Consider the following 21,366-nt stretch of genomic DNA (forward strand, 5'->3'; position numbering starts at 1 on the left):
AAAAGTACTTGAAATGATGGTGGGCATCAATTCAAGTACTTTTCGACCATTACGGGCATCACCATTTTGTGGCAACGGTGTCACAAAATGGTCATGAGCACCTCCACATCTTAATTTGGAATAGCTATTATTATTTGTAAGTTTAAGGGAAGATTGAAATTAATTGAAACTAGTTTAGACGAGCGCATAAAGCTCAACGTCATGAAATTTGATATAATTGTCAAATTAATATTTTTGATATAATTATTAATAGAAAATAACATTTTGATTATTTAAGGGGGAAAGAGAACTTTAATGGAATTACATTGCATATGCTTTTGCCATGAGGCTTGAATTAACTATTTTGATTAGTTATTTTTGAAAAAATCCAGAAATTTCACACATATAGCTTATAGTAGCTATCTAAGGCCGAAACACGAATTTTAATCCACCAAATTGGTAATAGAGTTAGGAAATTCCCAGTCTTTTTTTGAATGAAAAATTAATGTAAATATTGTCAATTGCAGCTCTAGGTCTTTTCCTAGAACTGGGCACAGCCAGATCATATGTTGGCATTTGAAGTAACTCGTTACGAATCTGGGATAACTTTTCGAAGATTGATGTTCTTTTAATGAATTCCAAAACAGGTTAAACAAAAGGTATCAAAATAATCTCTTTTGACTGTAATGCACTTCTGCCACAATTATCAAAACATGGCTTTAGGTTATTTTTACAAAGCCCCTTCAGAATCATGGTGAATTTTCTTTTACTGAATTAATGCAATCAAACAGTGATCACAATAAATCAATTTTTGAAAAAAAAAAAAAAATACAAAAAAAATCATATGGTGTAATATCAGGTGAATACGGATCCCATGGAGCCAAAATTCTTGAATATTTTGTTAAAAATATACGAACCAAATTGTGAGAAGGTGAATTATCCTAGAGCAAAACCCATGGGTTTTTCCACCACATTTCAAACTGTTTCTAATGAACTGCTTCGTGCAAATAGCACAAAATATTCAATTAATGATCCTCATTGGCTGCCTGGCCCTTCAACAGAGTTTCACTACTTGTTTATAGCATCATGAGTACAAATCTATAACTAAATCTATATCCGTCTTCTAAAGATAAGAGTAACATTGATAAGTCCAAATATTAATAACTTATAATCATTTGAATATGGTTGAAAAGTAGCTTCAAAGGATTAAGTTATGAAGGTGATGTTAGAATGATACAAATTTTGAGATTTAAATGCAACTTTTGAAATATATAACAAAATTAAACATTTTTACGGAAGGTAGAAATGCTTATAATTCAATCTGCAAATATTCATATTCTTTTTTTTTAAAGACATTTTTCTTTAAAGAATATGAATTATCTGAGCTGATCAACTTTACTGATTCAGTTAAATATTTATTTCTCTTTGAAAGAAATAGCAAAAAGTTTTTGAAAGAGCTTAGACATAGAAGATCTAGAATAATTTTCTTTGAATTAAAGTATTATAATGAAACATTTATATATCCATTTTGTCTAACGGTATTCCATACGTGACAATACAAAAGTCTTTATGGGAGTATCATTATGCATAGTGTTCCCATACAGCACTAAAAATGTTATAATTCTTTTTCTAATACAATACAGTTGAAAACAAACTTTATTAACATGTAATTGTCTATTATTATTAAAATGCATCACAATTGCAGAAATCAATATTCAAGAAAGAGAAGCAAATTAATCTACTAAAGATCTAGCAGGTGGAAAAAAAAGAAAAAAGGCTCATATACCAATAAAAAAAGTAAGTCAGAAGTGAATAATGGAAATATATTTTCAAGTGCTAACTTATGTCAATGTGTTCTGGTCATAAAACTGATTATCATATTTTGAAAATTGTTTGATAAATCTAAACATCTAGCACAAATGAAAGCATTGATCCAATGAAGAGAAGTTCCTTTTTCTGTAGTATCAAAAGAAAAATATTACTTAGGATTTTATTGCAGCAAAAGCCATATCTTCATATTTTAATTAAATTTAGCATAACTGATTCAAAACATCCATAAAAAGTTTTTTTTTTATTTTATTATTATGATAATTTAAATAAAATATCAAATTATACTAAAAACAAGATTATAAAAAAATATAATAAAATGAAGCTTCAAAAAAATTTCCTTAACTATTGTTAATAATTTTTCTCTCTATTTCAATAAAAAGAATCATGTTGATGAAATTCCAAAATTTTACTGCAATACAAAAATGATTAAATATAATAAACAGGGATTGTTAATTTACTTGAAGAAATGTTTTATACATACAAATTTACTATCAATGTAGTGCAATAAATCAGATACACTTTGTTACTTAAATTTAAATGTTTTCATTTTTTTAAATTCTAATTATTTATTTTACTTAATCTAAAATTGAAGTCCACATCAAAAAAGTATTTACATTTAAAAAAATGAATTCACTAATAAGCTTTTCACAATCATTTTAAAATTTTGTTTTATGACAACTATTTCTACAAAGATTGAACTCATTTGAGTAGAACAACAATTTCATATTTATTCAAAAATATCTTTCAGAACTAACATTGAATATAACAAATAAGTAAATGACTTTCATAAGTCTGCCAAAATTTAGTTTATCTGCTATAAATGATTTTTTATTGCATGTCCAATTCTAAACATTAAAATGGTAATAAAAAAATTTAAGGTGGAGGAAGGGGGGAAAGGAAGCCTAAGAAATATGCCAGAAATTAGATTTCCAATCCATGATTTTTTTTTTCACCTAATCACTTATAAAATCTACTACAAGTTTCTGAGTGAATTACAGGTGTTTAAAAATTCTTCACTTATATTATAACTGTAGAGAAAATGTATAAACATATTTAAATTACAATTTGTAGTTTAATTAAATTAACCAAAATATATATTTGAATTATAAACATCTTAATATTATTTTAGTAGAAAATTACAGGAACCAGAGAAAAATTGTATTACCAATACATTTTATTTTGAAAAATTCCAATTACTCAAGTGTTGGTGTAAACAGAATTCTTTAAATAATTTGCAAGAACTAAAAAAATAATTCTGGACAATTTTCAGGATGGTACATTTGTTTTCTGACATAACAAACATTTCCTCTCATAGCTCGTCCAAGACTGGAGCCCAAAGCCTTAATAAACTCTTCAATTATATGGCATAATCTTCTTCTATTAATTGCAAAATTCATATATCATTTTATGTAACCAGATTGTTATTTTTAAATTTCAGTTAATGACCAAAAATTAAAAAAGTTTTTCTAGTTTTAGTACATTGAGCGGTGATATATAATTTTGAAAATTATTATATTCAAAATAAAATAAACAGCACTTATGGTATATTTTAAAAAAAAAAAGTCCCTAGATTATTTCTTTTTAATAGGAATTTGTTTCTTCATTTAAATTATCCATCTTTAAAATTAATTTCCATTTAATTGTTTATTTTTAGCATTCTTAATTGTTAACTCAAGAGTAATAATTATAAATATTTAAAATCATAATATGAATTATCTATTCATCCATACAAAATCGTGTATTTTTGAATTCAAAAATGAAAAGTCAATTTTGGATTATGTGAGTATTACATTCACATAAGTAAATTTATGTTTCCTTCACATAGTAAACAAAGTTTTTCTGAATTAACATGGGCACATGTTTTCATTTTGATAACTGATTTATTTTAAGAAAATGACCATAAATATATTACAAAGTTATATATTTCATATAATAAATTTTAATGCCTTTTTTATGTTGTAATTATAATTATCCAAATGTTATCAATATATAAAATAATATATGTTTAATTATTCCTTCTATTATTGTTAACTAATGATCAAAATGACTATTCAAAAAAAAAAAATGAGGCCAAAAATATGATTAGCATTTTTGTTCATTTTAAGGTTTCAAGACAAATTATTTAGTTATAAAACAGATTTAAAAAATCTACATACAACTCCAACTAGAAAAATATAAATGAACTGTAAACCCCACAGAAATTCATAGAATACATGCAAAATAAAATTTAAATTCCAGGACTGTTAAATTCTTTGATTATTATACATCTCATAAAGAATATGATAGGTCTGATATAGTTTGACACAATGTAATCAATTATGATGTTTGGTACAAAAAACAAACTTTGTTATACTATAATGTCTAAAGCTTTTGTGTATTAAATTTGATTTTTATATGCTATTTCAGTGTAAAATGTTCTCTTGTCTATATGAAAATTCTTTTATTGCTTCAACTTACCGTTCCCACCTTTTCTAGATTTGTAAAATATTGGTTAGATTTTAATTCCAAATGTTTGTTAATGCAAATTCCATCATTTGTTTTTTCAGGATGTCGATAACCATTAAGATTCATGCCGAGACAAGAGTATAAATAATGTTGAAGGTAATTACAGCTGACCTCATTAATACTAAATATATTTTAACAAATCTTTACATAGGTATTTAATATGAGAATAGATAAAAAGGAAATGTGAATAAATGGTACTTGTCGGTTATAAAGGCGACTAAAAAGCATCAAGAAAATATTTCACCAATTTGGTGATTTCAATTCTTAAAATTTGCATGTTCAAAATTTTTTATAATAAATAATAAAGCACTTGAGTATATTTTTATAATTTGGCAAAAAATTTTTAAATAAGGTTAAAACAATTCTAGCCTGTGAATATCTTGGAAATGCAACAAATATCACTAAAACATGTCAAACTTTAGAAAGAAATACAGCAAATTAGAAGTTCAATTTTAAAACGGAGAATATCATTAATTAGAAACATATCTGATAAATTATTGTTAATTTGATATTTTTAGAAAGTTCACAGAAGTAACCAGGTTCAGTTCTCTGAGAGGCATGGATTAATATTTTTGAATATACATAATTCTTTTGAACATATAAAAATTTAAAAAGTAAGGTTTAAAATAATCACATTAAAATTGATCATATTGTAGAAAACAAACCACATTCATCAAGCTGGTTTCACTTAAAAATTTTAATAATTGTGGATCATTTTCTAAAATAGTCACATTCATGTATACATGAATTTCAAAGTTGTGAATACAATTAATAACAATTCAAGCAGATTTCACAAAACCATTCACTAAAAATAAATAATCATTTATATATGACATAATTTAAAATTTCTAAAAATAAATTCTATTCTTAATGATTATACTAAACACAAGTATAAAATTACAAACAATGATCTTTGGCTTTTGAGTGAACTGTAGCACATTTTGTTACCTAAGTGGAAGTACTTTGAGTGGTATACAGTAGTTTAATTGGAAAGTAGTAAATAATACTGCAAAAATACAATATTGAATTTCCCTCTGCAATGTTTTGCAAGAACAGCTCTAATTAATAAAGTGCATTTTGGAATTTACTCCCACAAGTTCACTTTCCAGATGTACCTCTTAATGCTTCTCTTACTACTTACATACATACATTACAAACTTTTTCAATTTATAAGGTTTATCTCAAATCCTGAAATTGCAAAACTGTCTATTTTTTGAAAAATATTAAAGATAAAAAATTAATTAAATAATTTAATATATCTGACAATCTTATAAAAAAGTACATTTGAATACAACTAAATCAACAATCTACAACAATAGATAATCTAATAAAAATTTTATGTCTAAATAAATGGGCATTGCAAAACCTTTCAGCTCACATTAACTGCTTTAAATAAAATAAAAACTTTTCGCCATATTTTTATAATATTAACCAGATGAAAAGTATTAACTTTTAAAATAAATTTAATGATTCAATATTCATAAATTATCAAATAAAACAATAAATACTCTTACTCTTAGTAATATTTAATTAAAATCTGAACAGAAAATAAAAGTAATTATTAACAAAAATAAACGATTTTCCTCACTTCTCTCAGCTTAACATAAAAGTGTCAAATCAAATTATTAATTTTAAAAATGTTATTAATCAAAAAGTTTACATTATTTTTACCATAACATAACCTCAATATTAATATTATAGAAATAAATTACATACTTCAGTAAATTATAGAGGCGAAAAAAACTGTTTACTTTTGAAAGTAACATTTATGCTATATTTAGTTCCATCATGTTTTGTTTTTATTCAGAAGATCCTCCGATTTTGAAATAAATACATTAAAAACATTGTTTCTGCAATTATAATGCTGTTCGAATTTGCTTGATAGAAACTACGGACTATATTATTATTGATTTGTTAAAATTAATACGAAGCATTCACTAACATCTTGATTCAAATTCTAGAGGGGTTAACTACCCCCCCCCTTTTCATATTTTAGGCCTAGCTGGCGGTTCTTTTCATGCTTTCCCAAAAGAACCGCTTTCCAAGAACATGTGATACATAACACTAGATACCAGAACACTACTCACCAAATTCAGCAACAAAGATCCGTAACTTAAACTTCTCACTCTTCACCAAAGATCTGTCATATTCCATGTTGCGGAAACATAAAGAGTTACGGAGAGAATACCAACTTCCGCTGACCACACATTAGCAAAACAAAATCATCTTACGTTTCTTTACTTTGCACATGCCCGACGCCGATGTCGTTTCTTCTTAGTGAGTGACGTCACAGAGGGCTTTTTAGCCGCACCAATCACAGTCAAGGACTAGTGTTTTTCGGTCACTTTGAAGTCGAAATTCAACAGATTCAGATTTTACAATTACTTTCACCTGATTTATACTGTTTTTAATTTGAATAAGCAAACTTAGTCATCATTTTTGCTAAATAACATTTAACAAATGACATTATAAGCAGAGAAATGAATATCAAAAACACAAGTCTATATTAATTCATATATACCAGAATTCACGCATAGAAACGAACAGGAATGTAGAAGCTTCCTTGTCTAAATGCAATTTGGAACCTAAATTTTCGACAAAATTAATGTGAAAACAATTCAAAAGTAAACAAATAAAGCAAAAATATTGGAAAGAATACTTTTGGCCTGAACGATCAAATTGAAATGAAAATAATATCCGTTACGGTTAAATAGAAATCAACAAATTTGACAAGTGCTTTATATTATTTCTTCAAGGCTGAAACGACAGCAAAACTATGTGTGTGTGTTTTTTTTTTTTCAATGCAGAAAATTTCTATTATATCTTCTAAAAATTATTATTATACTATATTATTATAATTATATGGTATAACACTATAAAAATGTCATTCTTCCAATTTTTTTATTGATATATTTGCTCGTCAAATTTCAATCTTTTTTCATATTAAAATTGCTAATAGTAAAAAAGAACGATTGAAATATTTCAGCTATTTCAAAAATAAAGGAGATATTTATAAATAAAGAAATACGCAATTTGCAAGAATTAATAAATGAAAGAAATTAAAAAAAGAATCTAAAGTCAGATAAGAAAGCTTTACCATTACTTGTGCTGCCATCTGTTGTAGAATATTATGGTTTCAAATATGTTATAATAATATCAAAGGGGGTGAATAATACGCATCAAGTATATTAAACTCAAAGATTAATAAATCCATTGTTATGGATAAAAAAGAGTCGCAAAATTATTAAACTTTGTGCAAGTACTTCTTTGACCTTATGAAACTGAGAACCAATATGTACTAACCATTGAAAAAGACGCTCCCCTCATGGAAATTTGAAAAAAATGAAAACATCAGTCGGTTTATATTACATACGTTAGAATTTTCTGTTAAATAAAGTTTAATCATTTGTCTTGAGAACTATTACTTATCAGATTTACATTTCCTTGTAATAATGTACTTTATTTTTTAAAAAATAAGTAAAGGGAGCCAAGTACAGTTCTTTTAAGCTTCTAAACTAAAAAAAAAAAAAAAAAAAAAAAAAAAAAACTATTAAATTAAATACTTTAAATACCATACTATTTAATATTTGGTTTTGCCAACTATGCTTTTAAAAGCCAATGTAATCTAGTTCAAATAATATATATTTTTTAAATTTCTATACATTTCAATTCAGGATAGAAATCGTGTAGTCAAATTAAACTTTTAGTAAGCAACAAATAACCATCTGTAACATAAAAATTGACATCTGTAACATAATCATAAATTAAGAATTTGTAATAATCAGAAATTTGAAAAAATAATCAAGTTGCACTTCAAAGCAACTTAAAAAAAAATATCAACACCGATGTTTACTCTCACTCAACTCTCACAACACACTGTTTATTGAAACTCTATATGCCGATAGTTACAAAAAACACACAAGGTGGCGTTGGCGTCGCAACATACCGCCCGCCTTGAAATATTACATTTCAAAATAATAACACTGAACATCAATACAAAATATATCACACCAAAAAAAATAATTATAATCTAATACAAATTACATTACAATATTACACAATCACTATACAATATTACACAATCACTATACAATATTACACTAATTAAATTCTATTATCCATAGGTAATTTACACAATTTTGAAATAGCTCTTTTGAAAACACCCATTTGTGTTTTCACATCACAAACTCTTACGTTACCATCCTTACCGTGGTAAATATTCAGAATACGACCAATAGCCCATTTGGTACTCGGTAAATTTTCCTCTTTCAACAGTACCAAATCACCTATCTTGACATTGGCTTTGATTATTTGCCATTTCGTGCGATTTTGTAAATGGCTTAAATAGGTAATATGCCAACGTTTCCAAATAAGTTGGACAATTTTCGTTACTCTTTGCCACAATTTTAACCTATTAGTGTCTATACTCGTAATATCTGGTTCTATTATTGCACTGATAGGCCTGCCTATTAAAAAATGTGCCGGTGTCAAGACCTTTAAGTCATCTATATCTGAGGACAATGGTGATAATGGTCTGGAATTTAGAATTCCTTCTATTTGATTTGTAACTGTCAAAAATTCCTCATAAGTTAAATTAGCTTTACCTACTACACGTTTAAGATGGTACTTAAACGACTTCACTCCAGCCTCCCAAAGGCCTCCAAAATTGGGTGAACGGGGTGGAATGAATTTCCATTCAACTCCCTCTGAGAGTAAATACTCAGCAAGAATTTTATCTTGATCAATTACAATCTCAAGTAATCTCTTAATTTCCCTATTCGCTCCAATAAAAGTTTGAGCATTATCCGAATAAATTTTGGATGATTTGCCTCTCCTTGCAAAAAATCTTTTTAGTGTAGCAATAAAAGCTTCACTCGTTAAGTCACTCACAATCTCTAGATGAATTGCTTTGGTTACAAAACATATAAAAATACACACATAGACTTTATTTAAAATACCTTTCCTCTGATTGCGATATTTTATGAAGAATGGTCCACAAAAATCAACTCCACTCACATTGAATGGATAGTTAGGTGTTACTCGATCTCTCGGCAAATCTCCCATTATCTGGTCTAAAGTAACAGGTTTAGCCTTAAAACACACAATACATGAATGAACTATTTTTTTACACAAATCACGACAACTTACAATCCAATATTTTTGACGTATGAGATATAACAATAATTGTGGTGAAGCATGCAAATTTTTTAGATGAAAATGTTCTACAATTAAATAAGACAATCTATGATTTTTAGATAAAAGAATTGGAAATTTACTATCAAAATCTAAATCACTGTGGGTAAGTCTTCCACCAATTCTCAAAATGCCATTTTCATCCAAAAAGGGAAATAAATTTTTTACCTGACTGTCAGTATTGACAAAACCTGATACCTTGAGAGACTTGATTTCCTTGTGAAAGTCTTCCTCTTGAATAATTTTAAGGAGCTTCATTTCAGATTCCTTTAATTCAATAGCTTTTAAGATTCCAAAATTCTTAGGAAAATTAACTCTACAATTGTTCAAGAACCTGTAAATATAACTTAATATCCTAATTAAACGACAATAATTATTACTTAAACCAATTATATCATGCACAAAATTGTTCACTTTAGCATTAAGATAAACAAAGTTATTAGAGTCACTAAATTTTAAACGTTCTAGTTCATGTTGTATCACTCTCTGGTTTGTCTTTAACTCGGATTGGAACTCTTCAATGGAACTCACTGGTGGTGGCTCACTGGAAGACATGTCCTCAGTGGACAAGAATGGAGGTCCAGTCCACCATAATGAACTGTGGTGCAGGCTTGATGGGTCGAGACCTCTGGAAATGAGGTCAGCCGGGTTCTGAGACGAGGGAACATGATGCCACTGTTCTGCAGAGGTCAGCTGTTGAATGGTGGAAACTCGATTTCCCACAAAGGTCTTTAGCATGTTAGGGTCTTTTTGGATCCATGCTAAAACGATTGTTGAATCACTCCACATGTACGTTGGAGGTGAATCAACTTGTAAAGCAATCACAACTCGTTTCATCAGCTTTGACAAGAGGACGGCGGCACACAGCTCAAGCCGCGGTATTGTGACACTTTTCACGGGTGCAACTCTGCTTTTGCTCGTCACGAGTTTCACTGTTGGTATGCCGTTTGACGAATAAGAACGGCAGTATATCACTGCTCCGTAACACTTTTCTGAAGCGTCGGCAAAACCGTGTAATTCAATCCTCGTCGCATGCGGATGCACAATACACCTTTCAATACAGATACTGTTTATACTCTTGAAATCTTCAAGAAACTGGTGCCATTCTTTGGCTCTTTCAGGTGGCAACTCATCCATCCAATCAATTTTAAGACTCCAAAGGCTCTGCATGAAGATTTTGGCTTTTGCGACTACTGGACCAAGTAGTCCCAGTGGGTCGAAAAGTCTAGCAATAGTTGAAAGAACACATCTCTTGTTGTAAGAATTCTTTAAATCGACTGCAACTCTGAAAACAAAACAGTCCTCTAGTGACTTCCAGGACACTCCTAACGTCTTAGTCTCGATGAGATTTTCAAAGTCATACCCTCCATCGATATTTGAAGCCAGTTCTAAGTGGCTGCTGGACCACTTATGAAGCTGCATTCCTCCCTTCGCCAATATACCAGAAAGTTGACTCTTCAGTTCCTTAGCTTCCTCTAAAGAAGATGCGCCGCAAAGAACGTCATCCATGTAAAAGTTCTGTCTAAGAATTGGTGCTGCTAAGGGAAAGCTTTTCTCTTCATCTTTAGATAGTTGCAACAGTACTCTTGTTGCTAAAAAGGGAGCACTCACTGTCCCATAAGTCACTGTTTTTAGCTCAAACGTTTTTACTGGATCATCACGATTCTCTTTCCATAAAATTCTGAGCAATGGTTGCTGGCTCTCGTGCATGAGTATCATACGATACATCATTTTAACATCGGCCGTAAAGGCATAAGGATGCTCTCTGAATTTTAGCATTATTGCAAATAAGTCATCTTGCACAAGTCCTCCGTTATATTGCAACGCATTGAGTGACAATCCATTACTTGTCGGATTCGACGCATTAAAGACCACTCTCAATTTAGTGGTACTTTTTTGTGGTCGATATACGCCATGGTGTGGCATATAATATCTTATCTCTGAATTATCCTCCTCAGTGATTATTTCTTTCATGTGTCCTAAATGTTCATATTCGTGTATGAAATCTTTGTATAATTTTAGGTATTGAGGATCTCTCTCTAACCTAATACACAGAGCATCCAAACGTTTGAGAGCTATGTCCCTTGATTCACCTAAACATTTCGGATCATCTTTAAGGGGCATTTTAACTATGTACCGGCCCTCAACATCCCTTGAATGCGTTTTCACGAAATGTTCCTCACACAAAACTGCCTCTTTATTTTTGGTTCGCTCTAAATCAACATTTTCTAATTCCCAAAATTTTCTTAAGGTATCATTTAAATCTCCTTCCTTAATTAATCCACAATGTACCTTTAACTCACTATTTACACAAGTACTACTACCTGAAGCCACAAATCCAAACACTGTATTTTGGAAAATAAGATTAGAATTTTCAGAATATATTTGCCCGCTACGTAATAATTCATAGAAAATTTCCGCACCCAATAAACAGTCAATGGGACCTGGAACATAAAAAGTATCATCTGCTAAATTAATGTTCTCAGGAATTTGTCCTTCCACATTTAAAAATTTAACTGGAGTTAAATCGGTAATTTTCTCTACTACTAACATATTTATTTCTCTTTTAAAACTATTATCGGAATTTGAAATTACCGCACTTACGCAATTTTTAACACACATGGAAGAATCATTTAAACACGTTACTAGAATATTTACTTTTTCTTTTTTCAATCCCAATTTATCTACACATTGCCTGCTCATAAGATGAGTCATCGATCCGACGTCTAATAAACATCTCACTTCTTGCCAAAAACCAAACGTATCTCGAATGAAACATTTAACAGTGCTCAAAAAAACTGTTTTACTCTTTTCATTTTTGTTTATCGCGAATACCGACTTATGAGCATATCCCGCACCATCTGGCGTCTGTAAAGTTGAGGAGACAGGGGGGTAAGAGGGGTGAAATACTTTCGCAGAGACAGGGGGGTAAGAGGGGTGAAATACTTTCGCATTCTCATTTAGCGATGACCCTGAAGTATTGGCTGTATCTATCTGATGCACAGTAATAGAATCACATTCATTTTGATGATTTATTTTATGTCTCGGGAAATGGAGAATAGTATGATGCTTCCGGTTGCATACTTTACAAGTTTTTGCCTTACATCTTATAGCTGAACATTTTTCTTTTAAACAAAGAAAGCAAAGGCGCTGTTTTTTAACTATCTCAACTCTTTCTTCAACAGGAAGTTGTTTAAATTTTGCACAAAAGGGGATTGTGTGATTTTCAAAACAGAATGAACACCTTGACTCATTAACATCGGACAAAAAAACACTTGCAACATTTTTATGATACTTTTTCTCGAATCTGTTTTTAATGAATTTGTTTTGTTTAAAACTTGAATTCGACTCATTTTTATTCGAACCTTTTGAGGATACAAACAAATCTAACTCACGACCTAAATGTTGTGGTTTGTACCAATCTTCCCCTTGTTTAATGCTGATATAACTCATTAACTCCTGATCAAGGGAATTAAATATTTGATCTGATACTACTAATTGGCACAAATCATTAAATTCACTTACGTTTCTCAATTGACAATAGTATTCAAACATAGAGGCAACTCTAGATGCAAATTGAACATAGTTTTCTGTCGCTAATTTTTGAGCTTTTCGAAATTGATATAGACACTCTTGAGGAGTAGGCTGAAATTGCTTTAACACTAACTCTTTAATCTTTTCATAATTTTCCAGTTCCTCCTCTTTGACGTAAACCATTAAATTTCCTACTCTTTCTCCCAAAATATTTAATAAAATTTCGGCTTTAAATTCTTCTGCGACATTTTTAGTTTTGAAAGCCTTTTCTATTGATTGAAAGAACAAATTGAATGCTTCTGTTTTAGAAGGGACAGGAATCGTTAAAGTTTTTACACTTTTAATTAAGCTTTCCAAACTAAAAGACTCGTTATCTATCTTTTTTACTTGTTCAGGGGCCATTTTACTCTTAGCATTTGTTAGCTCAAGCTCTTTATTAAGCTGCTCTAGCTTAACTTTTTCAAATTCTAACTTAAGTTTTTCTTGTTCTAATTTTAACTTTTCTTGTTCAATTTTAGATTTTTCATTATCTTTTTTAGATTTCTTTTCTTCTAAAACATAATTAATTACACTTTGAATAAATTCTTTATCTGTTTTGAAAACGTCACTACTCTCAATTATTCTTCTTAAATCTAAAATTTTTGGATTCACTGGTACCTATAATCCTAACTCTTCAGCGACAAGCACAAGCTCGTCTTTTTTAAGATTTTTAAGCAAAGCCATTTTACAAGTATATTAGCTTAAAAACGAAACTACGAACCAAGGGAACTGCTCTCACCTTGAATTGGACACTGCGCTCTTGATTGGCACTCGTAATCACTCAAAAACACAATTCTTCAACGAATAAACCTCCGGTTTAGATTATACTCGCACTTTTTACATTTGGAAAGAACCATCGTTCTTACGCACATAGAACACACACGACGCTTTTTTCGCTCGGGCTCGGACGGACCATGTTTACTCTCACTCAACTCTCACAACACACTGTTTATTGAAACTCTATATGCCGATAGTTACAAAAAACACACAAGGTGGCGTTGGCGTCGCAACAACCGAATACTACAATGTTCGTTAAAATGAAAATTTAATGATAACACGTGATCCTTAAATTTGTTTTTGATAATGAGGAATAATATCGTTGTTCTGGCTTTAATATATAACAGCATAATTATCTTCTTCGACGACGCATGTTGCTTTTGTATTTTGTGCCCTGTAGTTCTTTTAAATAATAGTACAACTCTGGTTATGCAACACTGAAAGTAAAATGTTTTCGTGTATTACCATTTTAGTAGGAGGTTTCTATTTACAGATGGATTCTAAATTTAAAATCAATCGACTGGCGTTATAATGAAAAATTGTGGAACATTTGGGCTATGAGATATTGCATAAGCTGAAGCATCAATCTTCCACATGTATCAGATGGCGCTTAAATAAGAGCTATCCAGGAACACTTTGATGCTTATTTTAGTAATAAAAATGGATAAAGTAGACATTTCAAACTCAGACGATTAATCTTCCCTACAACTGTGACATTTGATTAAATCTGATTGTTTTTCGAGATTCAGTCTGCACAAGAAAAGATCTGAACTATAGTCAATGGTGTTGCGAAGTTAACTGATACTTAGGGCATAAAATGATTTTTTAAAAATAATATTTTAGTTTAAAAGAAATAATGTTAACATATTACCTCCGCCGACAATCGATAAGTCTCCATGGCTGCATATTTTCAATCAGTTCATATGGACACTTTGAATTGCATTAGAGAAATGCTTCGAATGTTTCATGCAAAAAGACATTTCTTTTAAACCAAGGCTTGTCAAATTTATTTCCAAAATATTTATGTATTTAAAAAGAACTTCAATTAGATTGAAATGCAGAATTATTTAAAATTAGAAACAATAATATCGTTCCTGTTTCTAAAGCAGTGGAAAATTCTAAATGCAGTAAATCACAAATAAAAAATATTAAGGTAAAAATTTATTAATTTTTTTTGTTTACTTTCCTCCAAACTTAAATTTAGCTGAAATTCGTGCTAATTTGTAATCTAAATGGAGAGAGATCGTTTTCTATTTTAAAATGCACTAAGAACTATATGTGGAATGGAATGAATAAATCGCACTTAAATAAACAGTCGCTCTTATTTCTTGAAAATGACGTAATAAACGGATTAAATTAGAAAAGGGGTATTTTTGTATTTTGATGTCTTTCAACATCTGTTTCTGCGTTTGCGAATTTTCTTTTTTTTTTTTTAATTTTTAATTTTAGTAGCGTTATTTTCTATTTATTATATGTTTCTGCATTTTTTTAATTTGCCATTTCATTTCTTTATTGCCTTTTCTGAAATACCATTTTAATGCTACTTAATGTGCACTTTTGTGCTCTTTCTAAAATTCCATTTAATTTTTTTTTTTTTTTTGTTATTACCTAGCATTATGACTTCTATAATTATTGTTTTAAAATGTCTATTTAATTTTACTTTTCTTTTTATCAGAAAATATGTTTTTCAACAAATAATTGTCTTACGAGTAACTTTCTTTTTTAAAATTTCACGTACTGAAATCATGTGAAATTGTAAAATATTTTTAGAAAAAAAATTCATAGAAAGAGGGAACAGAAATTATAAGCATTTTTCCGATGAGTCTTTTCTTGGAAATGTAATGTAATCTGAAAATTTTGTTAAATATTGATATTTGTATAAGTAGAATTGCAAAAACTTTAATCGAATTAAAAAAAATATGCTTTTATACAAGCGTATGAAATAAAAAATAAGTTCAGTGGTGTTGAGCCATTTAAAAAAATGTCATAATATATATATTTTGTTGGTAATAAAGAATATGCATTACATAAATGAGGGAAAATAAGCCTTATAGATACGGTAAATAATACTGTAGGAATCACCTACAAATTGAAAAACTATTATTAGGAAATAAGTATAAAAGTAAAATTAAAAAAGAAATTGTTTACTCATAGTTCACATTATTTTCACGTCATCAATAGAGTTTTTTTAAAAAACGCCTTTTACTTTTTAGAACATCATTCCATAGTTAATCCTGAACTTTCAAGGGAGTGGAAGATCCCTCCTACCCATCACTTGTATGTGGGCAAAGAGCCAGGCTCTTCGTTTGCTTTCAATTTTGACTAACGACAATATCCAGATTGGCAAGCGGTCACACTAAAAGTCTCTCATTTCTAGAGGGCTGAAAGACCTTTGTAGTCTGCTCTAAATGCCAAGCTCAGCAAGCCTCTACCGAGCACATCCTGGACTGTTTGGGACTTTCCAGAGAGGACATATTCACTCCTCCTCTTCTGGTCCTCGACTATCCCTTGGTCAACGGTCTAATGGACCTTGTCAGACAGCTGGAGGATAAGCCACAACAACAAGAAATGCTTCAAAATAATTCTGGACTTATGCGGCCGTATTCACCAACCGTTGTTAAACATCGGCTGATGATTAAACGCTGATCAGCAGTCAAATCGGTATTCACCACACCAAATCGGTTGACGATTTCCCCCTGTTTTGCCCCATTTTTTGATTCACGGACTTCCGATAATCAAATTTGATCAACGGTTTTCCGCATGCGCAGTTCTCAAAAAGGACAACTGTTACATTAGTTTTCAAACAAACATGGAGGATTTAGATACATTGGAACTATTGCAGTTGATATCAGATAGGAGGTGAATAATTTACACTGACAGAGTTTCTGATTTGGATTTGTTAGATGAATGTGATTTTGTTTCCAATGCATTTTATCTTTGAGAAGGAGAAATTAAGCACCAATATTTTACGAAACAGTGCTGTAACTACTGAAGAGAAATTGTGTATTGCCTTACGTTTTTTTGCATCAGGAAGTCATCAACAAATAATTGGTGATTTCAATCAAACTATCCAGTCATCATGTTGCTGGGCTATAAATGAAGTATCTAGATGTATAGCTGAAATGAGGCCAAGATTCATTTACCTACCAAATAATGAATCTGAGCGACTTGAGGTATGTTTACATTTATCCCTTTTACATCGTTCATATGGGAATCCCTTTTTATTGTTATTATATCCGAGTTAATTTTTGATTATTATTTTCTGGAATTAAAATTAGAATCTGTCATTTGTAAAATTCCGTGAACATTCAAATTTTTGAAGCAAAGGAATTATAATTAAAAGAATTTTCTAAACTTATTAATACCTTTTAGAAAACTCATCAAGTTTAGTACGATTATACTGTTTTTTGTCAATACTGTTTTACAGTTTTTTGTTCCTTAAAATACTTCCATTAAAAACATTTTATTGCATATTTTCTATCTGGTTAATCTAATGACTTGCTAATAAAATAAGTTATTTCATATCTATACATATTCATATCATTTGTGTAGTCTTATAGTTTTTTTAATTATGTTATTATGGCGATATAAGTTATTAAAAATTGATAATGTATGTATGTAATATTTTTTCAAATCATTTTTAATTAACTTTTAATATTACTTTTATAACTAGAATTCATCTGTAACAGTTTTTGCATTTGTTATGCTATAAGAAAATTTTCCCATTCTTTACATAGACAGTGTGCATGTTAATCAATTTTAACCTTGCTCCTTTTATTTTTCAATTTTGTAAATCTGTAAAAATATAATAAAGAATTCAATTATTAAAGATTATTTGCAATATAAACTTAACATTTTAATTATGCTTTATTCCATATTGAAAAATCTTATTCTTCTACCCCTACCATTATACCACTGTATATCAAAGATTACGGCAGATTTTTGTATGAATAAAGCAAGAAGGGTTTTTGAGAAACAACCACCTAAATAATAAATATGTTTTCGTTGAACAAATAATATTTTAAGATTAGGAAAAAAAATATTCTTTCTGTAGAATATTTTCCAAAGTTATCTGAAATCACTTACAAATATTTTAGAATGCACATTTCTAGTGATTGAGAATAGAATATCTTATGTCTTTTTTTTATATATATAAAAAAGTTTTAAAAAGTACTTTATAAATGAATTCTAAATTTAGTTACAAAAAATGGAATTTTTGTCTTATATCAAATATTATAATATTTAAAATATTTAATATTATAATCAAATAAATTATAATATTTGTGTTTATACTATCAATTTTTAAGTATGTCATGTAAGTATTATTGTTAAATTAGCAATTTTTTTCATTAGTTATTTATAATATAATTAATTCTTATTTCACATTTCTCAGATTAAAGACTTGCAAAGATATGGAAGAAATAAGGAACAGCCTTTTCCTCCTGAAAAAAAAAAAAAAAAAAGAAAGAAAGAAAGAAAGAAAAGCAACAAACAAACAAATCTTTTTCGTCTGTCTGGTGATGATTATACAGGATTGCTTTTTGTATTTTTGAAACTTTCCTGTATGACTCATTTCCATGATTGTACACTGTTTTCACATGGGTATATAAGTTTTTTTTTTTTTTTTTTTTTTAGTAAATTGATTTTTTATGTTATTATTTATTTTATTTGTTACTTATAAATTGTGTGATATAATAATGTGCTTAGTTACTCAATATAGCTAATCTCTTTTACAATATCAGTTTACTTCAGCTTTAATCTTCAACAATGTGTATAAAATTAACATTTTTTAAAGAAATCAAATTTTGACCTTTGTTATCTGCTGAAAATGATTACCAATTTTTATTAATGTTTTCCTTCTCATTACATAACAAATTTTAACATTATTTCTAATGTATTCTCTATCTGATTATTTTTTGAATTTATCTGTATAGAAATGACTAAATAATTCCCTATTCCCATCTTTGAAAATCAAATGTATTTTTAATTTGATGTTGTTCTTTTTATGATTTATAGAAAATGACATGCATGTATGACTCATATCAGTGTAGTTATTTTTTAGTGGTTTTATGTGCTCATTATCTTATTACAATATGTATATGTATTAGAGAAATAAAAAGACACATATAGAAGAATTTTGTATTAAGAATCAGCATTAATGTTGCACCTCTATTGACACTTTCTTGTAATTCTTGTAGAAGAATTTTGAATTAATAATCAGCATGAATGTTATATTTTAAAGTACCTTTAATGGAACTTTGTTTTAATGCTTGTAGAAGCTGTAACTTCTCTGTCAGAATTTTCTTTTGTAATTCATATATGTTACTTTTCGAGTCAAATTTGAATAAAATAGATTTTTGTATACAGAAGTCCTTTTTTAATTTTGCATATTTTAAGACATTCTGAGAAGTGTGTGAAAAACAAAGAAAATAGATTAATTGTGATTTGAAAAACAAGTATAGATAATAACTTATCCGAGTTAATTCAAATTTCTACAAATTATGATGTAAATATAAAATTTTAAAAAAGAGGTTTTTATTTTAAAAATTCAACTTAATTTAACTGACAGTTTAATGTAACCTATTAGAATAATATTTAAGATGATTTCAAGAAAAAAAATTTTGTGAAAAATTCTTTTACTTTTTTGAAACATTTCAATTTGGATCATCTTTCATCAAATTTAAATATAGAAAGAGATTCCTTGTTTAAATACACAAGATCCTGAGTTGAAAAATTTGACAATGAAACAAAGGAAATTATGCTGACTTAACAGTATTTAGTTAGATGTTGTGCTCATAGGTTTATGATTTCAGGAAGTAATGATTGTCATGAAGATATGAATAATTAAAAACATCGTTGGAAATTAATATAATAAAGTGACAGATATTATTCAAGTATGAGTAGAAACTAAATGTTAAAATATCAAAAAATTAATAACTTTTTGGGTACAAAATCCTGGGAATAAAAAAATAAAAAAAAAGGCAAAAACTTGTTGAAACAAATGGAATTTCACATTTACTTGAAAGAATTAAAATATCATTACTAGTTTCTGACAGGCTAATCAAGTTAAACTGTGTTGCTTTTTGATTAAGTTTGAATCATCAAGCAGAAAGTGTTAAAAAATGTATTGTTAATTGTAGATGTTTTGCCACTCAATTTATTTGAACAAAAGTGAATGCTTATGATGTGCAAATTAATCATTTATTTCATTCAGGGATATCAATTCTAAAATAAGTATGGTTTTCATCAATATTTACATTATTTTTATACTGATTTGTAATGTCAAGTACATGTTGTCAAGCTAACAATTAGCCCATTCAAATTTAAAGAGTTGCTAAATTCATTGTTTACAAAAAGTTTTAGATATGAGGTATAAATGAGCTTCTTCACTTCCACAATAACTATATACTATTCAAATTTATTGCATGAATATTTATTTTGGTGAAATAGCTGTTGGTCTTCAATATTCATATACAATTTTCACTGACTTTTGTTTATAATTTGAATCTTCTGATTTGCAGCATATATTCTGAATGTATATATTCTTCTTATATGTATATATTCTGACATTTATAACTATAAATTTATATCTTTTTAACAAAATATTTGTAAAAATTTAATATTCTGATAGTTAATAAAAGAAAATTTTTCCATATTTGCTTTTCGATAGAAATAAAAGCATACCACAGAATAAGTATTTTTTACTTTTATTCAGTTTTGAGGGAAAAAAATTATCTCAAAAACTACTGAATATGTAGACAGCTAATACATATTTAAATATTGACACCAAAAACAATCTTAGTATTTTTTTAAAATATAATATATTGTGGAAGTTTAAAACCTATTTGTTTAAAAATAAATGCTGAAAGTCTAATAACAATCTTAAAGAGAAGTTTGTAATATATGCTATAAACTTCATGCAAACAATTATATGGGATTGCCAGAGATATCATTGCAATTTAAATAACCTTTGGAAATTGAAATATTTTGTGTAAATGAAAATTATTTACTAATATGAAAGTCATAATACTTGTAAGCAAGATTTTATACACTACATTTTCTCCTCTTTTATTATATTAAAAATACAGGATACTACAATTTTTGTTAAATTCATTGTTTAGAAGAAACTTCAATGAACTCCTCACTTGCGAAATCAGTTTGCAGCAGTTTGTTATTTCTATTGTTTATGTATATACTCTATAATTATATAAAAAATGTTTAAATATTTCCATAAGTAAATGAACTAATTTAAGGTTAATATGCATTTTTTTCAAAAATTTAATTCAGATAGACCTTTTGTAAAAGTTTAATTCATTGGAAAACTATTCAAAGCACAGCTAATATGCATATTCTCAATTCAAAAGAGAGCAAATGCTCAAATGTTTTATTACATAATAATAGAGTGAAAATTTAAAATATACTTGGTTAATAATGTATAGTCAGAGAAACAATCCTACGAAAAGCTATAATATCATGTAAGCAAATCGGTGAGATTATCACTAGGCAATA

At 28.5% G+C, this 21,366-nt stretch overlaps 2 protein-coding genes across 3 annotated transcripts in view; both read right to left on the reverse strand.

Moving 5' to 3' along the window:
* Positions 1–6,988, reverse strand: part of LOC129969076 (axin-2-like) — a 59,325-nt gene extending 52,337 nt beyond the window's left edge. For both annotated transcript variants that reach the window (XM_056083485.1, XM_056083483.1), the window contains exon 1: positions 6,402–6,988. The gene's annotated coding sequence lies outside the window, so the exon portion shown is untranslated. The remainder of the gene's footprint in view (positions 1–6,401) is intronic.
* LOC129968390 (uncharacterized) overlaps positions 1–12,060 on the reverse strand; it is a 28,644-nt gene extending 16,584 nt beyond the window's left edge. Inside the window, exons 1-3 of the mRNA XM_056082247.1 lie at positions 9,888–12,060; positions 9,676–9,788; positions 9,331–9,405 (exon numbers count right to left, since the gene is read on the reverse strand). Coding sequence (XP_055938222.1) covers positions 9,331–9,405; positions 9,676–9,788; positions 9,888–12,060 — 2,361 coding nt within the window. The remainder of the gene's footprint in view (positions 1–9,330; positions 9,406–9,675; positions 9,789–9,887) is intronic.
* Positions 12,061–21,366: the final 9,306 nt, after the last annotated feature.

Source organism: Argiope bruennichi, chromosome 5, assembly GCF_947563725.1.
Source record: "Argiope bruennichi chromosome 5, qqArgBrue1.1, whole genome shotgun sequence".
Taxonomy (NCBI): domain Eukaryota; kingdom Metazoa; phylum Arthropoda; class Arachnida; order Araneae; family Araneidae; genus Argiope; species Argiope bruennichi.